The sequence below is a fragment of the Engystomops pustulosus genome, chromosome 1 (genome assembly GCF_040894005.1).
Source record: "Engystomops pustulosus chromosome 1, aEngPut4.maternal, whole genome shotgun sequence".
Classification (NCBI taxonomy): domain Eukaryota; kingdom Metazoa; phylum Chordata; class Amphibia; order Anura; family Leptodactylidae; genus Engystomops; species Engystomops pustulosus.
In genome coordinates, this window is record NC_092411.1 from 177,458,131 (window position 1) to 177,480,566 (window position 22,436).

Below are 22,436 nucleotides of genomic sequence, written 5' to 3' on the forward strand. Positions count from 1 at the left end.
AGAACTGTTCATCACGGACATTAAAACGGGTCGTTTATTACACTTTGAAAAACTGGGAGATGCATGCACAGCAAATGACCCTGCTCAACATCTGGATATTCAGCAGCTAACAGACTTCACATCTCATCTTCTGCAGACATTCAAAGCACGCTTTGGAGAATTTCATGAGCACACTCGTCTTTTTAAGTTCATCACCCATCCACACGAGTGTGCACTGGACAGCACTGACCTGAGTTACATCCGCTGTGTCTCTGTCAGAGATTTTGAACTACAAGTTGCTGACCTGAAGGCCTCAGACATGTGGGTGAATAAGTTTAATTCACTTAATGAAGATTTGGGAAAACTTGCACGACAGCAAGCAGAGTTGGCGAGCAAACAAGTGGAGAGAAATGAAACAACTTCAACATGCGGACCAGCTGATTGTCAAAACTTGGAACGCGCTGCCTGTCACATACCACACACTGCAGCGTGTGGGTATTACTGTACTGACAATGTTTGGCTCTACTTATGCTTGTGAGCAGTCTTTCTCACATCTAAAGCACATTAAGACTAACATACGGTCACGTTTAACGGATGGAAGTCTAAATGCCGGCATGAAGCTTAACCTCACCACGTATCAACCAGACTACAAAGCCATCAGCAAGTCCATGCAGCACCAGAAGTCACATTAATAGTATTAAAAACAGCATTAAACGTTATTATTTTATAAAAAAGAATTTGCACTTTATGTAAAACTATTTGATAAAGATAAATTGTTTGTTACCCTGGGTGTACCGACTGGTTTGTACCAAAGTAAGTAGGTGTGCTTTAGCACCCACTTTTTTTGTTCACTTTATTTAAGACCAACACTTTTAAAGGGCCACTGACAGAAAAATTGCTCCAGCAGTCACTTAGTGCAGTAAGTAGTATTCCTCCCTACAAAGCCACAACTGGTCCAAAACAATGGTAATTCCCTGTAAAATAAAAAATAGATAACTTACATTGGAGCTTGTGATGCAGGACATCTCGTCCAGCACTCTGGCCTCTTCCTCTGCGCATGCCTGAAAGCTGCATCTCTTATCATCAGGTGGGAAGATGCCAGCTTCCAGTCATGCACATTAAAAAGCAGCAGACAGAGTGCTGGACAAGATGCCCTGCATCACAAGCTCAAATGTAAATTATCTATTTTTTTTATTTTTTTTTACAGGGAATTAGAATTTTTTCTGTCCAGTGGTGGCTTAGTACAGCAGGGGGGGGGGGATAATCCCTGCTGTACTAATGACTGCTGGAGCGATTGTTCTGTCAGTATTCCCTTAAACATATTGTACGGCTCTCGAAGAATTATATTTTAAAATATGTGGCGCTTATGGCTCTCTCAGCCATAAAGGTTCCTGACCCCTGGCAGAGACTGACAGATTAGTCTCTGCCCAATTCACCTGGTGAGAGATTTTTGTCAAAAACTTTCAGAACAGAAAATGCCATAACTTTGGAAGGAAAAGGAGGAGCAGCACAAAGTAGGCCTCGTTTTGTTTGTTTACGAAGGAACCACATGTAATAATTTGTGAAAATCTCTATAGCTTTACAGTTACACTTTACAGTTGTACTAAAAAAGTTATTAGTGTCATAAGATGGCAGAATAAAAAAATTATTTGGTACAGCTTTTAATTTTTGTAAATGTATGAAAACAAAAAACCTATACAAATTTGTATTCCCTTAATCGTACCGACCCAAAGAAAGCAAATGCGTTTTTTCACCAATTTCACTGCATTTGGAATTTTTTTCCTGCTTCCTGGTACACAGCATGGAATATCAAATACCACCATTTTGAAGTGCAAATTGTTAAGCAGAAAACAAGCCATAACACAGCTCTGTACATGGACAAATAAAAAAAGTTATAGATTTTTGAAGGTGGGGAGTGAAAAATTAAAAACCGCAAAAATGAAAAAGGGCGGCGGGAAGGAGTTAAAGGAAATTGTTGCTCCGTTTCCCCTGCAGCTTTTAACAGTGCGCATCAGCTCTCCCTCCCGCACTCATAGCCCGCTCTTGCATAAGGAGAAGGTCATACAGACACTGGATAGTCACATAGCTGAACAGTGTTCACCATGATAACACAATAACTATTCTCCAGCTACCAAATTTCTAAAATTTATTTTAACTACATGTTTGGAGTTTTGCATGACTAAACTTTTTTTATTGTTAAGTGTTTTTAAGGGTTCTCCCATGAAAGAAATACTCAGTTTTATTGCTGTTTTAGCTCCTATCACTCATTAGGCTGAGCCCTCTTCATATAGCGATGGGCTTTGCTGCATATTGCAGGAAAGACCCATCGTTATCACCCACGGTCAATGCTTGCAAAGTAGCAGGCAGCACTGAAAACATGGTGCTGCATGGGCGCCGCCATGTTTCTTCCAATCGCCGCTCCCACAAACATCATGGGGGGGGGGGGGGGCCGTTTGAATCGGTTGCCATGACAGCCTCGGGTGTTCGTCAGACCCGAGGCTACATGGTTTCTGCAGATATTGTAATGAAACATAGGCAAAAACGCCATGTACTGCGATACAGTAGTATTGCAATATATGGTAGGAACGATTGGACCATCTAGGGTTAATGTACCCTAGAGGGTTTAAGAAATAGTGAAAAAAAAAAAAAAAATATATTAAAAATTCAAATCGCCCCTTTGCCGTAAAAATCACAAACACAATAGGTATCGCCACACATCCCAAAATGCCCGTTCAAAATATAAAAACTGTTATTGACAGCGGTGACCTCCAAAACTGGAAACCCTGTTCCCATTACAGGGTATGGAATAATAAATAACATCACGGGAAAGTAAAATTTGTTACGCACAAAATAAGCCCTCACACAGCTCTGTACTCGGAAAAATGAAAAAGTTATGGATCTTTGAAGGTGGAGAGTGAGAAATGAGCGAAAAAACCCTGTGTCCTTAAGGGGTTAAAGAGTTATCAAAAATTAACATTTACCCTCAATTGATACGAAGAAATTATGGCTATAATTTAAGTATGGCTTATCCCACAAAAATAAGCTCTAAAACAGCTCAGTAAACAAAAAAAAAAATGTTACGGCCATTAACATCTCTCGGACTGCCGTTGACTTTAGACGTCTTCAGGCGCTGCAGTAGTTATCTACTGCTCCTGCGCTTTCAGCATCCCCAGTGACAGGTGGTGGTCATTAACAAAACTTGTAAAAAAAAAAAAAAAAAATGAAAATATCCCCCAGGTGTTTTTTATGACCTCATGGGGAACATAAAAAGTATAAACACACATACACAGGCGGTTCCCTACTTAAGCATACCTGACTTACAGACAACCCATAGTTACAGACAGACCCCTCTGACCTCTGGTGAAGGTTTCTGAATGCTTTACTATAGTCCCAGGCTGCAATAATCAGCTGTAAGGTGTCTGTAATGAAGCTTTATTGATAATCCTTGGACCCATTGCAGCAAAAAATGTTTAAACTCCAATTGTCACTGGGGCCAAAATTTTTTTTGTCTCGATCTACAATTATAAAATCTACAGTATCGACTTACATACAAATTCAACTTAAGAACAAACCTCCGGACCCTATCTTGTATGTAACCCGGGGACTGCCTGTACATATTATATTACATATCAAAACGACTGAAACAAAATAGGGAATTCATTAATAATGTTCATTTTGAGTTAATTTAAAAATTAAAAAAAAAAATACTATAAATTACAAAAAAAAAAAATTCCCACTTTTAACCCCAAATACGAATATAAATGAAAACATTTTTAAAACTTTTACTATGTCTTTATGTTAACTAGCTCTATGCGTCCCAAAAAAAGAAAAACAGCAAATAATTTTAAGGAAGCACGCAAAAAAAAAAAAAGTTATGGCCCTTAAAATGTCACTGAGGAAAATTCGCTAAAAATGCCCGGTCACTAGGGGGTTAATACATGGCGATGCAAAAACAAGCAAAATTTATTACGAAATGAGTTCTATAAAAAGCTATATAAATGGGGTATCGCTGTAATAGTGATGACCCATAGAATAACGATAACACATTTTTATGGTACGTTGAACATCCATGGGAAAAAATGCTAAAAACCATAAACTAGAATTAATGATTTCTAAAATCTGATTATTAGCTATTGAACCCCCCCAAAGATGATGTACCTGAAAAGTGGATCTCATACGCAAAAAAAATAATCCCCCATCTGTCCAAATGACAAAAAAAATAAACATTTTATAGCCTGTAAAATGTGACATTGCAGATCTGCTCTGAATGGCGCTTACGTTCAATGCCCGGCCGTTTGCCCATACAGCAGTTACACATATGGGGCATCCTCATACTCAGGAAAATTGGGTATCAAACTTTGTGGAGTTATTTGTCATTTAATACTTTGTGACAGTTTCATTTAAAGTATTGTCTAAAACAAATTACAGTGAAACATCTAAAGGGTTAAAACTTAAAAATTTAAACTGAGCAGCCGTCTCTAAATAAAAGGTTTTGACGATTTTCATAAAAATTAGAAAAATTGGCCCCAGGGACAGGAAACCTAGACTTTAAAAACTCTTCTCCTCCTCCATAATGTATTTCAGAGAGCTGACCCACTCCCAAAATACTAGCTGGATAACACCATGTGAAAAAAGGAAAACGCCTTAAAAGTACGAGAGGGAACTAAGAGAAGTGTTGTGGTTCCGGGAAAGAAAATAACCGGTAAGTAATTACTGCTTACCCCCTCAGAACCACCAAGTTAATAAAATGGGAACACCAGTGAGGAAGGGACAACAGAGGATAACACCCCCAACACTAAGGGAAAGATCCTGTGCTCCCACAACATCCAAACGCTAGTGACGGAAGAAAGTATGAGGGGAAGACCAAGTAACGGCTCTACAGATCTGATCTATTGAAACTTCCCTAAATTCTGCCCAGGAGGCAGATACTGCCCCAGTAGAGTGTGCTCTAAGATCTGAGGGGAGTGGTAAATTAGCTGCAGAGTAAGCTAAGAAAATGGCCAATTTAATCCACCTAGGTATGGTTCCTGCAGAGGCTTTCCTGCCCTTATTTTTGCCCCTAAATAAAATGAAAAGATTTTCAGACTTTCTCCAGGCAGCTATTCTGTCTAAATATTCTAGTAAAGCTTGTGTAACATCCAGATTATTCACCTATACGTCTCCCTGTGGTTGTCGCCACCAACAGTAGTACCTTAAAAGTAAAAATTTTAACCGGGATCTCACCAATTGGTTCAAAAGGAATTTTAGTACAAGAATTTAATCCCACGAGAGATCCCAAAGAGGAATCGGAACCTTGGAGCAGGATGGATACGAGAAACTCGAGAAAGCTAATGAAAAATCAAATAAAGAACCCTAAGCAGAGACCTGAACCTTTAGGGTTGCTAGTTTCAGTCCCTTATCCAGCCCCTTTTGTAAAAATTCTAACACCCTAGCAATATTTGGGCGTTCTAAATTTAAATTCGGATCCTGACAAAAAAAAAAAAAATGCCTTCCAAATTCTAAAATAGATTGTTGCTCCAAGAGACCCTTTTTGGTCAGGATTAACATCTCAAGAGCCAAGCCTTCAGATGAAGGCTGGTGTTCAATCCGTGGGAATCCAAGGATCTGCTATTGACAGTTCTCTGAGGACTGAGAACCACGTTCATCTTGGCCAGAATGGCCAATTTTCCTCAACACTCTGGGTAGCAGTATTAGTGGGGGGAAAAGAATATGCCAGCTGGAATTTCCACTGAATTGAACGTGCATCCAGAGCCCAAGGGCCATTTTGATGATTTAGGGAAAAAAACTTTTGGACTTGAGAGCTGGATTTTTGTGCGACTCCATGCTGCTGAGATATCTGACTCTTTGCTATCATGCTGCTGTGCCTGTAGCCCCACCCCCTGCAATCCAGCACAGAGTTAACAGACACTTATCACTTCCTGCCAGCAAACACATTGTGAGCAGAGAAGCTGCAAACGGCAAGCAGATACATTTTCCGGGGGTAGGCACATATCTGTAACAACACATATGTAGCAGGGCTGGCAGTGTAAAAAATGTCTGTCATGCCTCTGTGTAATAGGCATTTCATCATCTATCATCTGTCCCATCTCTCTATGTGTTAGTAGAATGTCAGAAGCCAGATGAAAGTGTTTATACACCTGTACCCTGATAATGTAACCACATTGTCATCCTACAGAACTAGATGGATCACAATGTGCCCTGCCCACACGCTGGAATTTTGCACTGACCAGCCTAGGGAGGGATAGGAGCTAAGTAAGGGGTTAAAATGATCTGTATTGTGTAAACATCAATAGGGGGTTGAGATTTGAGAGATTTCTTTAGTGGGAAAACCCCTTTAATATGTAATTGATAGAACTATTCTATTTTTTTCTTTATAAAATTAGCAGATAAATGACTACAAATGTGAAAAAAGCTGAATAAATGATGAATACTAAAATAAGAGGAAAAAGGGATGGGGGATGCGGGGTATATTTGTTAAGGTATACTTGATACTACCCTTATATGGGTGTGAGCTCTCATTTGTGGTTGCTAATGTCAGTTAGAGTGTTTGGAGCGACTTCCCACCATCAGATATGGACCATGCAGCGCGGCACAACACAACAAGCTAGCATCTGATGTGACAGCACCACTGGTAAGACGTAAATTTTCTTTACTTTATCGCAAGGTTTACCAATGAGCTGCCATAGCCAATTCCTTCCCTAATCTGTATTTTTGACACATTGGGGCAGATTTACTTACTCCGACGCTGATTCGGGTCCGGTAGGGATTCACTAAGGTAGTGCGCCCGATGTCCACCAGCTGTCACTGCTGCGCTGAAGTCCGCTGGAGTTCACTATCCTATCCGGGGTTTTTACGAATCCGACGGCCAAGTCCCCCCCGATTTCCGCCGCATGCATGCCAGTACCGATGCGCCACAATCCAATAGCGTGCGCCAAAAACCCGGGGCAATTCAGGGAAAAACGGCGCAAATCAGTAATATCCGGGAAACCAGACGAAAAATAGCGATTCGGGCCCTTAGTAAATGACCCCCATTGAGTTGTACTGTGTTCAGTGACCCCCTGGGTGTTCAATGTTTTTAATACATTTTTAATAAAGTATGTGACTTTTATTATCGCACTTCATTGCTTGTATATTTGAATAGTATGGTGAAAGCGGTTACATACCCAGGCATCCCTGCTTTTGACTATACCCTTTTTTTTTTTTTGTTACAAATGCAGAAGGTGCATGTACTTCCAAACTGCAAACTGTAAGCTAATTCTTTCCTACAGCTCCTTCTATATTCTGCCTTTAGCTAACACGCAGGAGGGGGCACATTTCCAACGCTTACATATTCTGAACCCTGGCACCTAGAAACACAATTCTGGGGTCACATTGAACAGAAGAATCTCCCCTTTAATTTATCCGATACATCTGGAATGTGCATGGATGGTTCAAAGAACCAGAGATATCCATTCTCAAAATTACAATTGGAACTCATGGAAATAGAAAGCTGTATTAGACATATTACAGAGGAGATAGTGCCAGGGTTCCGGTATGGCCGTTTGAAGTTGGCCACTGTCATGACGTTTCTAAAGGTCCTTTCTGCACAGGGCATGTAAAAATAGGATGTATGGCAGCCGTGAAGGGGTTAATAATAGCTACCGTGAAGATCCCAGTGAAGATCAAAGAAAGAAATCTATTGAAAAATTTATTTTAAATTATAATACATATAAACAGAGAGTATATAAATAACATGCCTAAATTGGGGACAGACAGGCTGAATGGCTTCATGTGACTGGGTGCCCACATGTATTTCTTTTTCTGAAATGGAGATGTTCTCAGTCAAGTAGATCAAGCTTCCACTGAATGGTCTTGCTAAGTTTTGGAGCGATAAAGGGTTCAGTTTCTGGGGAGAAGAAATTTGAGTTAGATTTAATGGGAAAAAGTGGTTTTCAGTGTATAACTTTGGAACGCTTCAACATATCCTGGTGACTCTGAGACTGCTTTCTCGTCACACATTGAAGGAGATTCATCAACCTGTCACTGCCAGATTTCGGAAGTAATTTCCGCCTGTAGTGCTGTGCGCCACATTTGCTGAGGGCTTTAGACCATTTTTGGACTGCTTTCCTACTTGTCTGGAAAAAGGGGAGTTTCCTTGTCAAAGAGGCGTGGCCTAACCAAATTGTCAGAAAATTCTGACATAAACCAGACCAACTAACACCTAGTCTAAAGTAGACTCCAAAAGTTCTAAACTACTGCAGACACATCACCCAGCAAGATCTATCTGGTGCACCTGCACTGGTCTGTTCAGCAACACTTTTTATACATTGCCCCAATGTAACATTCTTACCTTGCTCTGCTGTTTTTAGATTTCTCTGTTGTTGATAAGATGTCATTATACTATTAGCAGTCGAGTGAGGACCCAGTACCTGAAAAAAAGCAAATGTAATGTCTTACAAATTAAATACTGGCACTCTTCCATTCCTAAGTGGGCTACATAAAGGGATTTCTGCTGTTTATAACAATGGAAATTTTCCATTAAAAATAACAGAAGAGTATGACAGGAAGAGGATAATGCTTCTCCTTATTTGTGTTATGTTTAGGGAAACGATCACCAATGTAAGCAAAATTTAGACTTACTGGAAGTGTAGCATTTGGTGGCGCACATGGAACCCAGATATCTTGTATTGACACCTCCATCAACTGGAGAAATTCCTGATACATTTGTTGTAGTTCTCTAGCATCTGTATCATAAAGAAACAGGACTAGCACTTTCAAGAGACTGTTCACATCACCTACAATTACACAAAAACATAAAACACATTTATTTTCTTAATTATTTCAGGTTTTTCAGAATAGTTTTTTATTTTTTGTTTTTTTTCAGTTAGGATAAAGCCTTTATAAAAAGCTATATTCTTTCCGATGACTGAGCAATTTATGACCACTACAAATTGTCCTTTGTGCACATTCCTGGTGGCAGAAGCTGCTCTTGTGTTGGCTATGAAGCAGATCTAGCCATCACTGTGCCAGAAATAACCACTTCCATATCATGTAAAATAGCAAACAAAAAGCTGCAAGAAAAAAAAAAACGTAGAAAGACTGCTGTATAGTAATCCCTAATGGAACACATGGGAAAGGTTCCCTTCCAGTATCATGTACAATGTGCATAATGTTGACTTTTCCTTTTACACTTCAGAATTTATAACTCAAGTTCAGTTAAAAGGAAATTGCTTATGTTGTGTGTTCTTCAGACAATGACACCTATGCTGCAGAATTTATCTGAGCTCATATTCTTATCATCAGGAGCTGCACATTATTTCCAAGGCTTCAGTATTCATTATAATAATCTCAAATTGCGCAGTTTATGAACAGGATCAACAATAACCACTATACATTGTGGCCAATTATTTAAGACATTGTACTGTAAACCGTATGCATCAGCCTCAATACCAAGCCATACTGTACTTCTGGCTGTTTTTATAAGGGCAACACAACTCACTCCTCATAGTATCCACTGTACGGACAATTTCTCTCAGTGCTTCAAGGAGGGCCACATCCTCTAAGGGGCTGCCTTCCTTTAGACTGTACTTTTTGCGTTCGGCTTTTCGACGGTTCTTAGATGACCTGCTGCATAGTAGAGGAGAGGGTCATTAGTTGAAACAGCATATACACTTTTTATTATTCCTATTGCTATTATTAAAACAACTTACGATGAAATTCGTGAATTACTGTGAGAATATCTTCCACTCATGTCACTTGTTGTCATAACGCTGCTTGTGTCTGAGAACAGGTCAGATTCTAGACCTCCTGGGATTTCATCGTCTAACAAAAATAAAATATCAAGATATGAAGTCATTATAGCATCCTGTAACTTTTTGAATGACGCTATTTGTAGAAGTCTACAGCAGGTACAACTGTATTAATGTTATTACCAGTCACTATTTTAACCAATAGGTTAATGTTTTGCACATGTATGGCATATAAAACCCTTGGACAACATCAGTTGTATATATTTGAAGCATGACATCTCTTTAAACATGGTCCCAGTCACCAGCTGAGTGAGTAGATTAGCCACCAGATCACCCAGAAGCCAGATCCATGATCACCAATTGACCTTTAACCACCATGATGCCGAGGTTGGATGAGATGACAGCAATTGAGAGGTTACAGTCATATCATCTCATAGGGGAAACACCATAACATAAAAATATTTTATCTTTATGCCTTTTAGACAAAAATTTTAACAAAAACGTATTAGAAGCTTTTGTATTGCCTAAAACTTTATAATTAATATCTACAGCTCACCCCACAAAGAATTACCCCCATACACAACTCTGTAAATCGAAGCATTGGTCTAGTCCCAAACATTTTAATTTTTTTAAATTGAAAAACAAAACCCTCTAAAATGTGGTGATCATATTGACCTAAAAAATAAACCTATTTGGAGCCTTGTCCACCAATTTTCTGGAAAAGGCAAATTAAAATCAGTGTTTTAGCTGATTTTAAGCTGTTCCCTGTGGTGCCATACGGATAATGGTAAGGAGCAGAGGCGTGAACGCCCCATCTTGTCAAATTTACTAAAATCTGTACCAGAAAACAGTGGAGACTACTCCTGATTATTAGACCAGGATTGACTTGGTCCGAACCAGTCACACCTGGCAGAAAAGTGAGACACAACACATCATTGTCAGCGGTACCTAGTAAGCCTTGTCGTGCCTTTTCTTTCAGGTCTCGAACAACAGAAAGCCGCTCCTTGTAACGGATGAATGTAACTTTCTGCATCTCCAAGAACGTCATATAATTTTTTTTAGCTGTGTATGGAACACAACAGCATTCGTTATCACACATGACATTAACTAAAGAGGCGGTTTAAGCTACCTGAATAATAAGAATTACCTTCTATTATACCAGGCTTCACATTTGTCTCTATGATATCAGGTCGATTGTATTTGTATATCTATTGGGGGTAAAAAAAAAAAGAAAAAAAAAGTGGATTATAAAAGTAAGATCAACTACAGTTCTATTCAAACTCCACCTCATTGGGGAGGTGCAAGGGATGAAGGACAGGAAGCTGGTCATGTCCTATTTTCTTCTGTATATCCATTCAGTACATCCCATAGAAGTCTATGGGAACTTTTCTTGCGTACGATTGTGCATTGTATGCTGCTGTATATTCGTTTAGTATCCAGGAATTTTTAGGGTTTAGCAAGCTAGTAACATCATTTGCAAACCCACCATATTTTATATGGACACAGACATACGGTTTAAAAAACCTTTTGTATATAAGGCATTGAAATACAGAACTGAACAAAGCATACATTCATGTGAAAGGGGCCTTACACATTCCGTTAGAGGATGCCCTTACAGATGCCCAGCAGTATTTGTCTTGAAGGTGTATTTAGGAGCGTTATCATTATGGAACACTGCAGCCCGGAGGGAGGGTGGGAAAATAAATATACGGCCATTGTGGGTGACAAGGCCATGGTGGAGGTCTATACAGCTAATTACGCATGAAAGATTCCCTTTAAAATCCCATTCCCCATTTGCACCTTAGAACTTGTAACACTAACGGGTCACGTGACTCCAGAAAGTGAAAATGTCTAATTTGGCCATTTTTACATAGGGGTGAACTCACTTTTGTTGCCAGCGGTTTAGACATTTATGGCTTTTTGTTGGGCTCACTAAATGCTCACTGTTATACAAGCTGTTTACTGCCTACAATAACCACTTCACATTGTATTAAGGTGTCATTACTTCAGTGTTGTCCCATGAAAAGATTTAGTAACCCCTTTGTGACTGAGGGTACTTGATGCCTAAATATGCAGGTCAAATTTTTGTAGTTCTGTTAAGAGCTTCTTTAAATGACATTATCTTTGGGAAAGCTTTACTTTTTTTTCATGACATGTAAGACTTTAACTTAATGGAAAAGTTATATTGATTACATTTTTATGTAAAAATATAAGCTTTTTTTGTCATTTGTCTGTGTAACTGAATAAGTCTTTACCAAAATATGTTATAAATCTGTACAGCGTCATATTATATCACTTTTTCCCAGGTTCAGCTACAGTTGCAGAGGGTGCATGTACATCTGCAAACTGTAAGTTAAAGGGGGATTTCTCATCTGGGCATTCAAATTGAATTTAAATAATCTGAAATCAGATGTTATTAAAAAAAAATTTACCCGTGTAAACATAATTTCTCATAAATTTAGTTATATGGTCCCATAGAAACAAGACCGTGTTCTTGGATATGACCACCTCTGCTGAGTCAATGCATATCCTACAACAGTCTTGTAGTAATGAACGCTGAAGCCAGGTGGTAAACCAGGACTCAATAGCGCATGTCTGGCCACCACTGCCAGAGTACGGAGTGGTAGTATCCGAGGAAGACATCTTGTTTCTAAGGGACAACATGGCTAGGTTTATAAGAAATTATCTTCACATGGGAACATTTTTTAATAACATCCAATTGTAGAAATGTTTACATATGGACAATGAATTAAACTAAAAGTGAATTCTCAGATGGGAATACCCCTTTAACCCCTTCACGCTCCATGGCGGATATATCCGCCACGGAGCGCAGTGACTTAGCGCTCAGTGGCGGATATATCCGCCACGGCGCTTATGCCGGCTCGGCTCTGGATCAGAGCCGAACCGGCATCGGGAAGCACGGGGTGCCGGCTGTAACTAATAGCCGGCACCCCAGTGTAACACCCGCGGTTGGAGTGGGCTCCGATCGCGGGTGTGTAACCCGTTAAATGCTGCGGTCAGCACGACCGCGGCATATAACATGCCTCTGGGGGTCTTTCCCCCACGATCGGCCCCCCTGAACCGTTTTCGGGGGACGCCGATCGCTGCTATAGAAGTGCTGGGGTCCGATCTGGTCCCCAGCACTGCCTGCAGGCACTGCCAGTAAGATGGCGTCTGTGACGTCATCTTACTGGCATAGTGCCAGCCTATGCAAGGGCATAGGCCAACACTGATAATACCCTGCAATACATGATTATTGCAGAGTATTATCATGAACAAGCAATCAGATGATTGCTTGGTCATTTCCCATGGTGGAAAAAGTGAAAAAGTAAAAAAAAAATGTTATTCAATAAAAAATAAAGTAATAAATCAATAAAAATGCCCATAAGCCCCATAACATATAAAGAGACATATAACCCCAAAAAAGTCTAAATCATAACAAAAACCCCACATATATAGTATCACCGCGTCCGTAACAACCCGTAGAATACAAGGAAATCATTATTGAATCCGTACGATGAACGCCGTTAAAAAAAACTATTGAAAACCCACCAAAAATTAACATTTTTACCTATTCAATCTTACAAAAAAACATATGTACTCCATAATGATACTGCTGCAAAGTACAGCATGTCCCGCAAAAAACAAGCCATCAACCAGCTCCCAAGTCAAAAAAGTAAAAATGTTATGCCACTTGGAAGACGGCAATGCAAAAATGATAGATTTTTTCCCACATTACGGTTTTGACAAATTTAGTAAAATGTAAGAAAATATATTCAAGTCTGGTATCCCCGTAATCGTATCGTCCCATAGAATAAAGCTAACATGATTATTAGGCTAAACGGTGAACACGAAAAAAAAAAGTCAAAAATCCAGTACAGAATTGATGCTTTTCTACTCATACCCTCAAAAACGAGTTCCTAAATTTTCAACAATAGGTGATACCAACCCCAAAATGGCAACACTGGAAAAAGCATCTCATCCCGCAAAAAAAAAAATGCCAGCACATGGCCCCAATAACGAAAAAGCGAAAATTTATAGCCTACAAAAGGGACCAAAGAGGAAACTAAAATCCTGGCAGCTGCAGGTCCCTCCTTCCATTCTGCGCCTCGCTGTGTACCCATAAAACAAGTAATGTCCACATGTGGGGGTCTCTGCACTCGGGAGAAATTGCAGAACAAATTGTATGGTGGGTTTTCTATTTTTATCTTTTGGAAATGTGTAAATTTTAGGGCTAAATGAGCATATAACTGGAACAATTTGACCAATCTAAATTTCACCTCCATTTTGATTCAATTACTATGAAGATCTCAAGGGGTTAACAATCTTCCTAAAAGCTGTTTCTGATAGTTTGAGGGGTGCAGATTTGAAAATGGGTTGATTATATACGGGGGTTTTGATACTAAATATGTAACATTTCATTCAAAACTGTATTTATCCACAAAAGAGTAAATTCTGAAAATACAGAAAATCGCTATTCGATTTGTAAGCCGAGCGACATCAAAATATATTATCCAGACATTTCAAAAATTATGAAAATGTAAAGTAGACAAATGGGAAATGTTATGCAGCAACTTATTTAGGTGGTAAATCTATCTACCTGAAAATGTAATGATTTTGAATTTCAAAAAAGTGAGATTTTTCAAAAAATTCATCATTTTTTCTTTTTTTGGAAAATAAACGCAAAACTTATCAGCAAATATTTACCACTAAAATGAAGTACAACATGTGGGGAAAAAACAGTCTCAGAATCGCTTTGATAAGTAACAGTGTTAAAAAGTTATAACCATATAAAGTGACGCAAGTCAGAATCCAAAAAATGGGGCTGAGCCTTAAAGGAAACCTACCACTTCTGAAGGTAGGTATGAGATGCAAACACCGGGCACCAGCTCAGGGTGAGCTGGTGCCGGTGCTTAGTCTCGTTAGTGTTAAAACCGCGGTATCGCGGTTTTAACACTTTTTAAACTTTATAGTAGAAACTGCTTCGGCACTGCGCGCGCCCGTGCGCGCGCAACGCCTGCGGCATTTCCAATGTAGGCGCGCGCACGATCGTGCGCACGCAGCGCCGAAGCAGTTTCTGCTAGAAAGTTTAAAAAGTGTTAAAACCGCGATACCGCGGTTTTAACACTAACGAGACTAAGCACCGGCACCAGCTCACCCTGAGCTGGTGCCCGGTGTTTGCATCTCATACCTACCTTCAGAAGTGGTAGGTTTCCTTTAAGCTGTAAAATGGCTGCGTCCTTAAGGGGTTAAAGGACATCTACCATCAGATTACCTTACCGCAATCTAATGAATTCAAAGCCCGGTGCTTCAGAGCGTTCTGAGATCGCTGACGTCACAAACTGTCTTTGCAAATCTTGTGCATGCACAAGAATAGCTTTCCTTGCAATGTCGGCAGTGGAGAACTGCACACAAGATTTGCAGAGAGGTGCCGTGATGGTAAATTTAACTAGCTGTACAAGCTAATGGGGGGGAGAAGGGCTGCAAGCCATAGCACCTGAAAGTGTATTTCTTCAGCTACACTTTAAAAGACAATACTGTACAGTTTACAGACATGAAGCAATATATCTTACCAATCGCAAGCAATCTTCCCAGAGTCCTCCTTCTATCAGTAAAATAATTGCCTCCTCATAATCCTAAAAACAAATTTACCACTGTTAAGCAGATAATACCTTGCTCCCTGCCCCTCAAATACATACAGTATCCGCTTAGCTATGTTGTAAGTATATGAATTCAGCCATACAAGAGGCTTGATCCGTTAAATGGCAAATCCCTCTGCATACATTATAACATAGATGAGACTTGTGCATTAACATTTTCAAGAAATTATCTCATTTACTGCACTAAATGAAATACTTGAATAAATTCCAACCACTTCCTCTGGCAGTTAATGCAACATAACTGGTAGTAGATAACTTGATAATGGGTTGGAATCTGACAGTACTGTTACAATGTTAGTGATGCTAGGGAGAGAATTTTTGTAGAATATTCTCATTGCACAAATTTTAAACAGTTCTGAAGAATCAGATTCCATGTTTAGAAAAAACCACCAGATAAAAATGGGAAAATGAACAAGCGATAGAATACCTTGGCATACTGTTCTAGAAGCACAGCTGCACTTTCATACTTCCTCTGCTCCCTCAGTTTACCTGGAAAGGAAATATATACACTTTTAAGTCCCTCAATGGATGAAAAGTAGGAAAGTGGTCAGACTTAAAGGGGTATTCCTGGAATATGAACGTCTGACACAAAATCCCATGATGATATAAATAAATGAATACAACAATACTCAGTGTCATTAGTCACAAAACGGAGCTTAAATAATTTGATTTTATGATTTACAAAATGTATGGCCTCTCTAAAGTAGGTGGAGTTATCAGTAAGATGGCCGGCCCCGGGAAACCACAAGTCCCATCATCCTTTAGTTCTCAGTAACTCCTCCTACCACTTATGCTCTGCTCCCAGTGATGATCTAACAGGTTTTCTTTCTCTGTTACCATAGTAATGATGTGCAACTGCCATCACCACAAGACCGGCCATGCTGGATGCGCTGCAACCAACCAACTACAGCTAAATGTAGTGGTGATCACATGACCCTGCCCAGGCAGGTGCAGGACATGTGATGTGGACATGTGACCAGCGGTCATCTTCTTTTCTGCGACGGACCGCACGGAGGAAATTAACGGACTGATTAAAGGGCCAGTAGCATTTTAATTCTTCATTATAGTCTATGTCATCAGCATTATTCTGCAGAGGGGAGCAAAATTTTAAATAACAACTAATTACACATTAGCTTATATTTTGAGTGTATATGAATTATGCTGATTCCTGGAATACCCCTTTAAAGGTGAATCACAAGAGATGAAACAGCACTCCTCATCATGCCCAATGGGGTCTATAAGATAAAGTCCGGGTGCCCTCTGTTGCCAGGACCCAACATGAGTCAGAAAATGAAGAAAGCTACAGCATTCCTTTTAAATCTAATAAAAAAGCATGCTTGAGAAAGACACAGGGGGAAGTGGGGAGGGATTTAGCAATTTGTCTCCACCAGTCTCTAGCTAGTAAACACTAGTCTTTTCCTGCGCCAGATTTATCACCTTGATGATGAATTCTGGTGCGGTAGAAGACTGTCAGTTCCAACTTTAGACCGACTTTTAGTTGGTCTAAACTGTGCGTCAATATTTTAGGCACACAGGCGATCACAAACAACCCCCATTTTCTGAAGGCCCCGCCCCTTTACTCAAACACGTCGGAAAAGTGCCAAAAAAGGGTCTAAAAGCCTTGATAAATGTGGCGAGAGGAATTTTAGACAGTGTTTTAATGTGCATTAATAAACCCCCTTAATGTGTCAAAACGTCACATCATTCTTTGAATAAAGAACATTTAGTTGTTCTATTGGATTTAAAATGAGTGCTGTAGCTTTCTTTGTTCTCAAACTTATAGGGGAATTAAATTTATTAAACGTTGTCAGAAATTAAAGCAATGCAAGTCCAAATATTCCCTGATAGATCTATGTGTTCTAATGGGTTTAGACCTGCAGATATTGTCACCCACCTGATACACTCCTAGCCAAAGCAGCCATTTTGTCCTCAGAGTATTTCAATTGGGAAGCTATAGATACAATATGCTGCCAACTACTACATGCAACAAAAGCATCAAGAGCCTTCTCAAGACTGCCGCAGCGAGCAAAGGCGAGCCCAGCTTGTTCAAAGTGTTGCCTCGAATAAAGATGTTCTCCATAAACATCATTAATGGCCTGAAAAACAAACAACACATAACATATGGCATTCTGCAAACTAACACTAAAGTCTGTCACCTCAAAGTTGTATGAATCTGCATATTACAGGGGCTTATCTACTTTCCTCATAGTCCAATTTATTTGAAAATACAGTTCTGATAGAACCTCAGACTTCTCACCAATGATTAAAATAACACTCTACTTACTTTATATTCACTGGATCCAACAGGGTGAAGTTTCAGGGCTTCAGTGTAAAGATTCTGATCTTTAACCAAGTTTAAAAACTCTATAAAATGCTCTGGTCCTGTGGATACAAGACGACCATGTTACAGTGCCATTCCTATACATTCTCACATACAATAACGCTGAAGTGCCAGGCCAGATCCTTTCAAGCTTTTTACTCTGGGGTCGCACTATATGGTAGGAGAAGCATTTCAGTAGTGCTGCAAAATTCACAAAGAATGAATAACAAAACACCAGAGGTCACAGTGGGCAGAGGGGGCCATCTTTAACTAGTCGTCTGTAAGTCAGGTGTTCTTAAGAAGGTGACCGCCTATATTCAGGTGGACAATACCATGATGTTAGTCCACCAGCAGCCTCACATCCATACAATACCATGAGAGCCATGTAATCACTACTGTATTTATGACTCATCCATTATAACCATTCCTATGTCAGTGATTGAAGGGTGATGGCAAGAACATCCACATAACCGTCCAACTACATTGAGTGGTGGAGGGAGCGTGAATAAAGTAATAGCTCAACCCTCTTCAGCCGCCGGAAATCTATCACAGGAAGTACCAAGTGCTGCTGCCAGCGGGTCCCAAGACCCACAGCTCCTGCCTAACTGGGGTAAGTATTTTATAGATGACCCTATTACAGTCTAATAATAATAAAATGTTAGCTGCAATATTTAACCAGCTCACTGAACAGTGGTATCATGCACAATATGTTATAAAACCCGGGGGGGAGAGCCATAGTTGTTTTTTGCGACTTTTTACCAAATGTCGCAGAAATGACTCAAGCTACTGAAAAATGTTGCAAATTCTAATTAGAAATGTTATCAAATAGGGGGGCGTGGTCTCGGCATGCAGAGAGTGTAGACGCACGCAACTGGAGCTCCCGTTAACCAGACGACATAAAGAGACAAAAACTAATATCCGGGTGCCCAAACCGCAAGGAGATGAGTAAAGGGAGGTACCAGAAGACCACCCCGAAGCCTGGGGTCAATCCTGCGAACACCCTCCTGCGTTACCTGCGCTCCAGGAGTAAGACAGCCGCTGAGCCTGGGGGGAAAATGGCCGCTTCCTCCACGCGTGCCTCGGCAGCACAGGCGGTAAATGACTGATGTCCGCACCCGCTGCCTCCAACTTCAGCATCTGCTCTCAGCAAGCGAGCGGCCGGCTCTTCAACACCGGCACACACTACCTCCCGGATGAAGACCGGTGTAACCGGCTGGTCTGGGGAGAAGTCCGCCAACCCCTGCGGAATTGCGCCACGGAACGGCCGCAGTCACCTCCGTACCAAAGGGCCCGGCCGTGGCTCCACAGGAGGACATCGAGGGTGCCACAGTCCCAGACATGCCAGCCCAGGATATGCGATCTCCCCATGAGGTACAGTGTCCCTCCATACAGGCTGCGGGCGGCACTACCAAAGTCTCCATCTGCAGGCAGGGAGATAATTCACCAGGCGCAGGTGCACGCTGCTCCTGCGAGAGGAAGGACAGTGCAGCCACAAATGGACAGACAGCACCCCTCTCTAACAACTCACAGGTGAGCACACTTGCCCAGGCTCTCACCATGCCAGCGGGCTCAGATTGGGACACTCAATAGGGTGCAACACAGCCCCCTTTACAGGCTTATGTGAGAGGTGAGCCCCCATTCTTTATGGAGTGCATGCCCAGTACCCCAGAGCCTCCTCCGACCCAGCTTATGTCTCAGTCCCAGGCTAGTCTAGCTGGGAAAAGCACAGACCCAGACATCGGAGGTGCTTTGGCAGCTAAGCGCCATGTGGCGAGAGCAGGACCACAGACCTCACTGCTATTGTCCTTCTCCCCCTCCTTGTCTCAGGGCCGCCAGTCCCCGGTATCGCACATGGAACCACGATGCCCAGAATTCCTCCCATCACAAACATGGGCCTCACCCTACGCTCAAGATCCTGGGTTGCTAGAGGAACCACCTTTGACCAGGGCGGACTTGCATGAGGCTTTGAGAAATTTACCTACTAGAAGCTTCTTTGACTCCATGATATCCAGCATGGAAAAGATGCAACGTCACTGTCTGGATGAGGTGCACCGCACCATGGAACAGATGGGCTCTAGAAAGACAAACCTCATCTCACGATACCAGATTGGAGCAGCTGGAACAGCAGGTCACCGCACAACAGCATATGATACACTCCCTGACTCTGGAACATGTTGACCTTGAGAATAGGGGTCGTCGCAACAACGTGCGGGTGAGAGGCCTTCCTGAAGATGAAGAGGGCACTCCACAATCTTTAATGGAGTGCTGGGAGACCCACCAATTGAACTGGATAGGTTGCATAGAGCTCTAGGTCCGAAACCAATTGATCCTGATTCTCCACGTGACGTAGTATGCAGAATCCATCACTATCGCACTAAGGAGCGCCTGATGAGATGCGCCCGAGAAAAAGGTCACCTGATGTACGGCGAGGTCACTATACAGATCCTGCCTGATCTCTCTGCCCGCACCCTTCAGATTAGACGTGTGCTACGCCCATTGCTGGACAAAATCAGAGAATGCGATGCTTCATACTTCTGGGGGTTTCCTTTCCACCTGGTCGTACGGAAGGAGGGTCGTTCAATGCCTGTTCACGACCCCGGCGACCTGCCGGCCTTATTTGGAATGCTGGGATGCCCCCCGTGCGAAGTTCCAGATTGGTTGCAGGCCGCAGTTATCCCAAATTCCCGTCGAAGATGCCGAGACCGAACTGGAAACCCTCGTCATCCAAGGGCGTACCCGGCTAGGAGGGGTCGCCCGAATGACCGTTGACCCCTGGATGGGCCACGATGACTGACTGTAGATCTCTAGCTGTATTTCACCATTTGTCTTTTCAGGCAGCTGCCTTGTAAACCCCCCCCCCCGGTCCTAGATAGGGCTCCTGAGGTGTTTTTATGCTGATTGTCAGTTATGTTTCAGGGCAGTTAGCGAAACACATAGAAAGTTAGGGGGCTGCTTAGGGGCTCCCCTTAAGCCTACTTAGAAGCCATAATAACGAACACCTAGCCTACCCATTCAGTCTTAAAACACTTCTCCCCTCATTTTACTTTTACTTTTTCATAGACCATTTTCACCTAGATAGGGTAATGGAGGCAGACATACATACATCCCCTCTATCCGATCACTCGCCCATCTCCATCACCCTGAACCTGGCCCCTCCTTCCCACTCACTGGGTAGGTGGATCCTTAATCACTCCCTTCTCCAAGATCCCTTACATGTGCAGGAGGTGGTGGGCGAACTCAGTCATTATTTCTCCACAAAGAAAGATCATATACCTGTGTAAAAGAGAGGGTGGGGTGGCGCTTCCAGATATCACTCAATACTACGTGGCGTCCCACTTGAATAGGGTTGTGGACTGGTGTAGACACGGGAGTACAAAGGCTTGGGTATCAATTGAGCAGCACTTTACTCATGTTCTGCTTTCCTGTCTCCCCTGGGTAGAGCCAAAACAGTGGCAGGCACAGTCTTCCCACCCAACCATCTATGCTACTTTAATGGCCTTCAAACACTGCAGATCAGTGGCCGAGATTTCCCCTACCGACCCCCTAACACCGATCCTTGGCAATCCCAGGTTTCCAACACACAAAAAGGTCAGACTAGGGGTACTCTCTCATTAACATATAACCTCCTGATATCCCCCCCACAGGCTTATGTTCCACTGTACATGACCAAATGGGAACGGGATCTGACATTGACTCTCTCTGCAGAACAAAGGGAAAAGATTTACGAACTGGCACACAAATCCTCAATTAGCACAGCCTACCAGGAGACAAACTATAAGCTGCTTACCAGGTGGTATAGGGAGCCCCATGTACTTCACAAGATGTTCCCAGATGTCCCCCGGACCTGTTGGCGCTGCGGTAAAGAGGAGGGCACACTTCTTCATATTTTTTGGAGTTGTCCCACACTTGTTCCATTTTAGACAGCGGTGCTGGGGGGCGGGATTTGCGAGGTGACGGGCAGAGAGCTGCGGGATGACCCCGCCAGGGTTTTGTTACACCATCACAAGATTTCCCTTGCCACGTACAGGAAGTCCCTGATATGTCACCTCCTAAATGCAGCTAAGGCTTTTAATCCCGGCGCTCTTCCGATCCTCCCTCCATGCATCAGTGGCTGGGTCGCGTCAACGAGTTACAAAGGATGGAGAGTCTCCTGAACACTGATCCAAAGAGGGCCGCCCGCTCTCAGAAAACATGGTTCCACTGGGTCTCCTTTGTGGCATCTCCCCGCTACTTGGACTTGACAGCACGGGATGGTGAATCTACCGAGATCTGAGATCTAGGTAGGGGGAGGCACAACACTCTTTCTTTCGATTCCCCTACTCTCCCCTCCTTCCTTCTCTATTTTTCCTCATATCTGGCGATTCCTCGCTGCTATTTCTTCTTTCTTTTCTTTCATTTTTAAGAAATTTTATAGAATGCATCTAAGTTACAGTGAACCTGTTTCAGTAGATAACGGTACATTGAATTTTTGTTGCTGTACACTTGACACTTTGTGTTAGAAATTGTCGCATTATCCAAACCCCCTTCCACAAATGGGTGCATGTTGGCGCCTGATTATTTGACTTTAAGTGCTTACTCCTTACCCTCCTCCCTCCCTTTATGCACTGTTTTGTTGCTAAAAATTAATGAAAAATTAAATACGTAAAAAAAAGAAATGTTATCAAATAAATAGATTCAGCAGCAGCACTCCCAAAATGTTCCTGAATATACAGAGTCAAGAATAGAATCATCAGATAGTGCTAGCCCCCA

General features: G+C 41.8%; 1 protein-coding gene across 2 annotated transcripts in view; it reads right to left on the minus strand.

The window, feature by feature from the left end:
• Window positions 1-7,653: 7,653 nt before the first annotated feature.
• ELP1 (elongator acetyltransferase complex subunit 1) overlaps window positions 7,654-22,436 on the minus strand; it is a 56,274-nt gene continuing 41,491 nt past the window's right edge. For both annotated transcript variants that reach the window (XM_072113964.1, XM_072113965.1), the window contains exons 27-37: window positions 17,652-17,749; window positions 17,262-17,463; window positions 15,795-15,856; window positions 15,281-15,343; window positions 10,855-10,915; window positions 10,656-10,769; window positions 9,669-9,780; window positions 9,458-9,585; window positions 8,599-8,753; window positions 8,309-8,387; window positions 7,654-7,864 (exon numbers count right to left, since the gene is read on the minus strand). In XM_072113964.1, coding sequence (XP_071970065.1) covers window positions 7,797-7,864; window positions 8,309-8,387; window positions 8,599-8,753; window positions 9,458-9,585; window positions 9,669-9,780; window positions 10,656-10,769; window positions 10,855-10,915; window positions 15,281-15,343; window positions 15,795-15,856; window positions 17,262-17,463; window positions 17,652-17,749 — 1,142 coding nt within the window. In that variant the 3' untranslated portion in view covers window positions 7,654-7,796. The remainder of the gene's footprint in view (window positions 7,865-8,308; window positions 8,388-8,598; window positions 8,754-9,457; window positions 9,586-9,668; window positions 9,781-10,655; window positions 10,770-10,854; window positions 10,916-15,280; window positions 15,344-15,794; window positions 15,857-17,261; window positions 17,464-17,651; window positions 17,750-22,436) is intronic.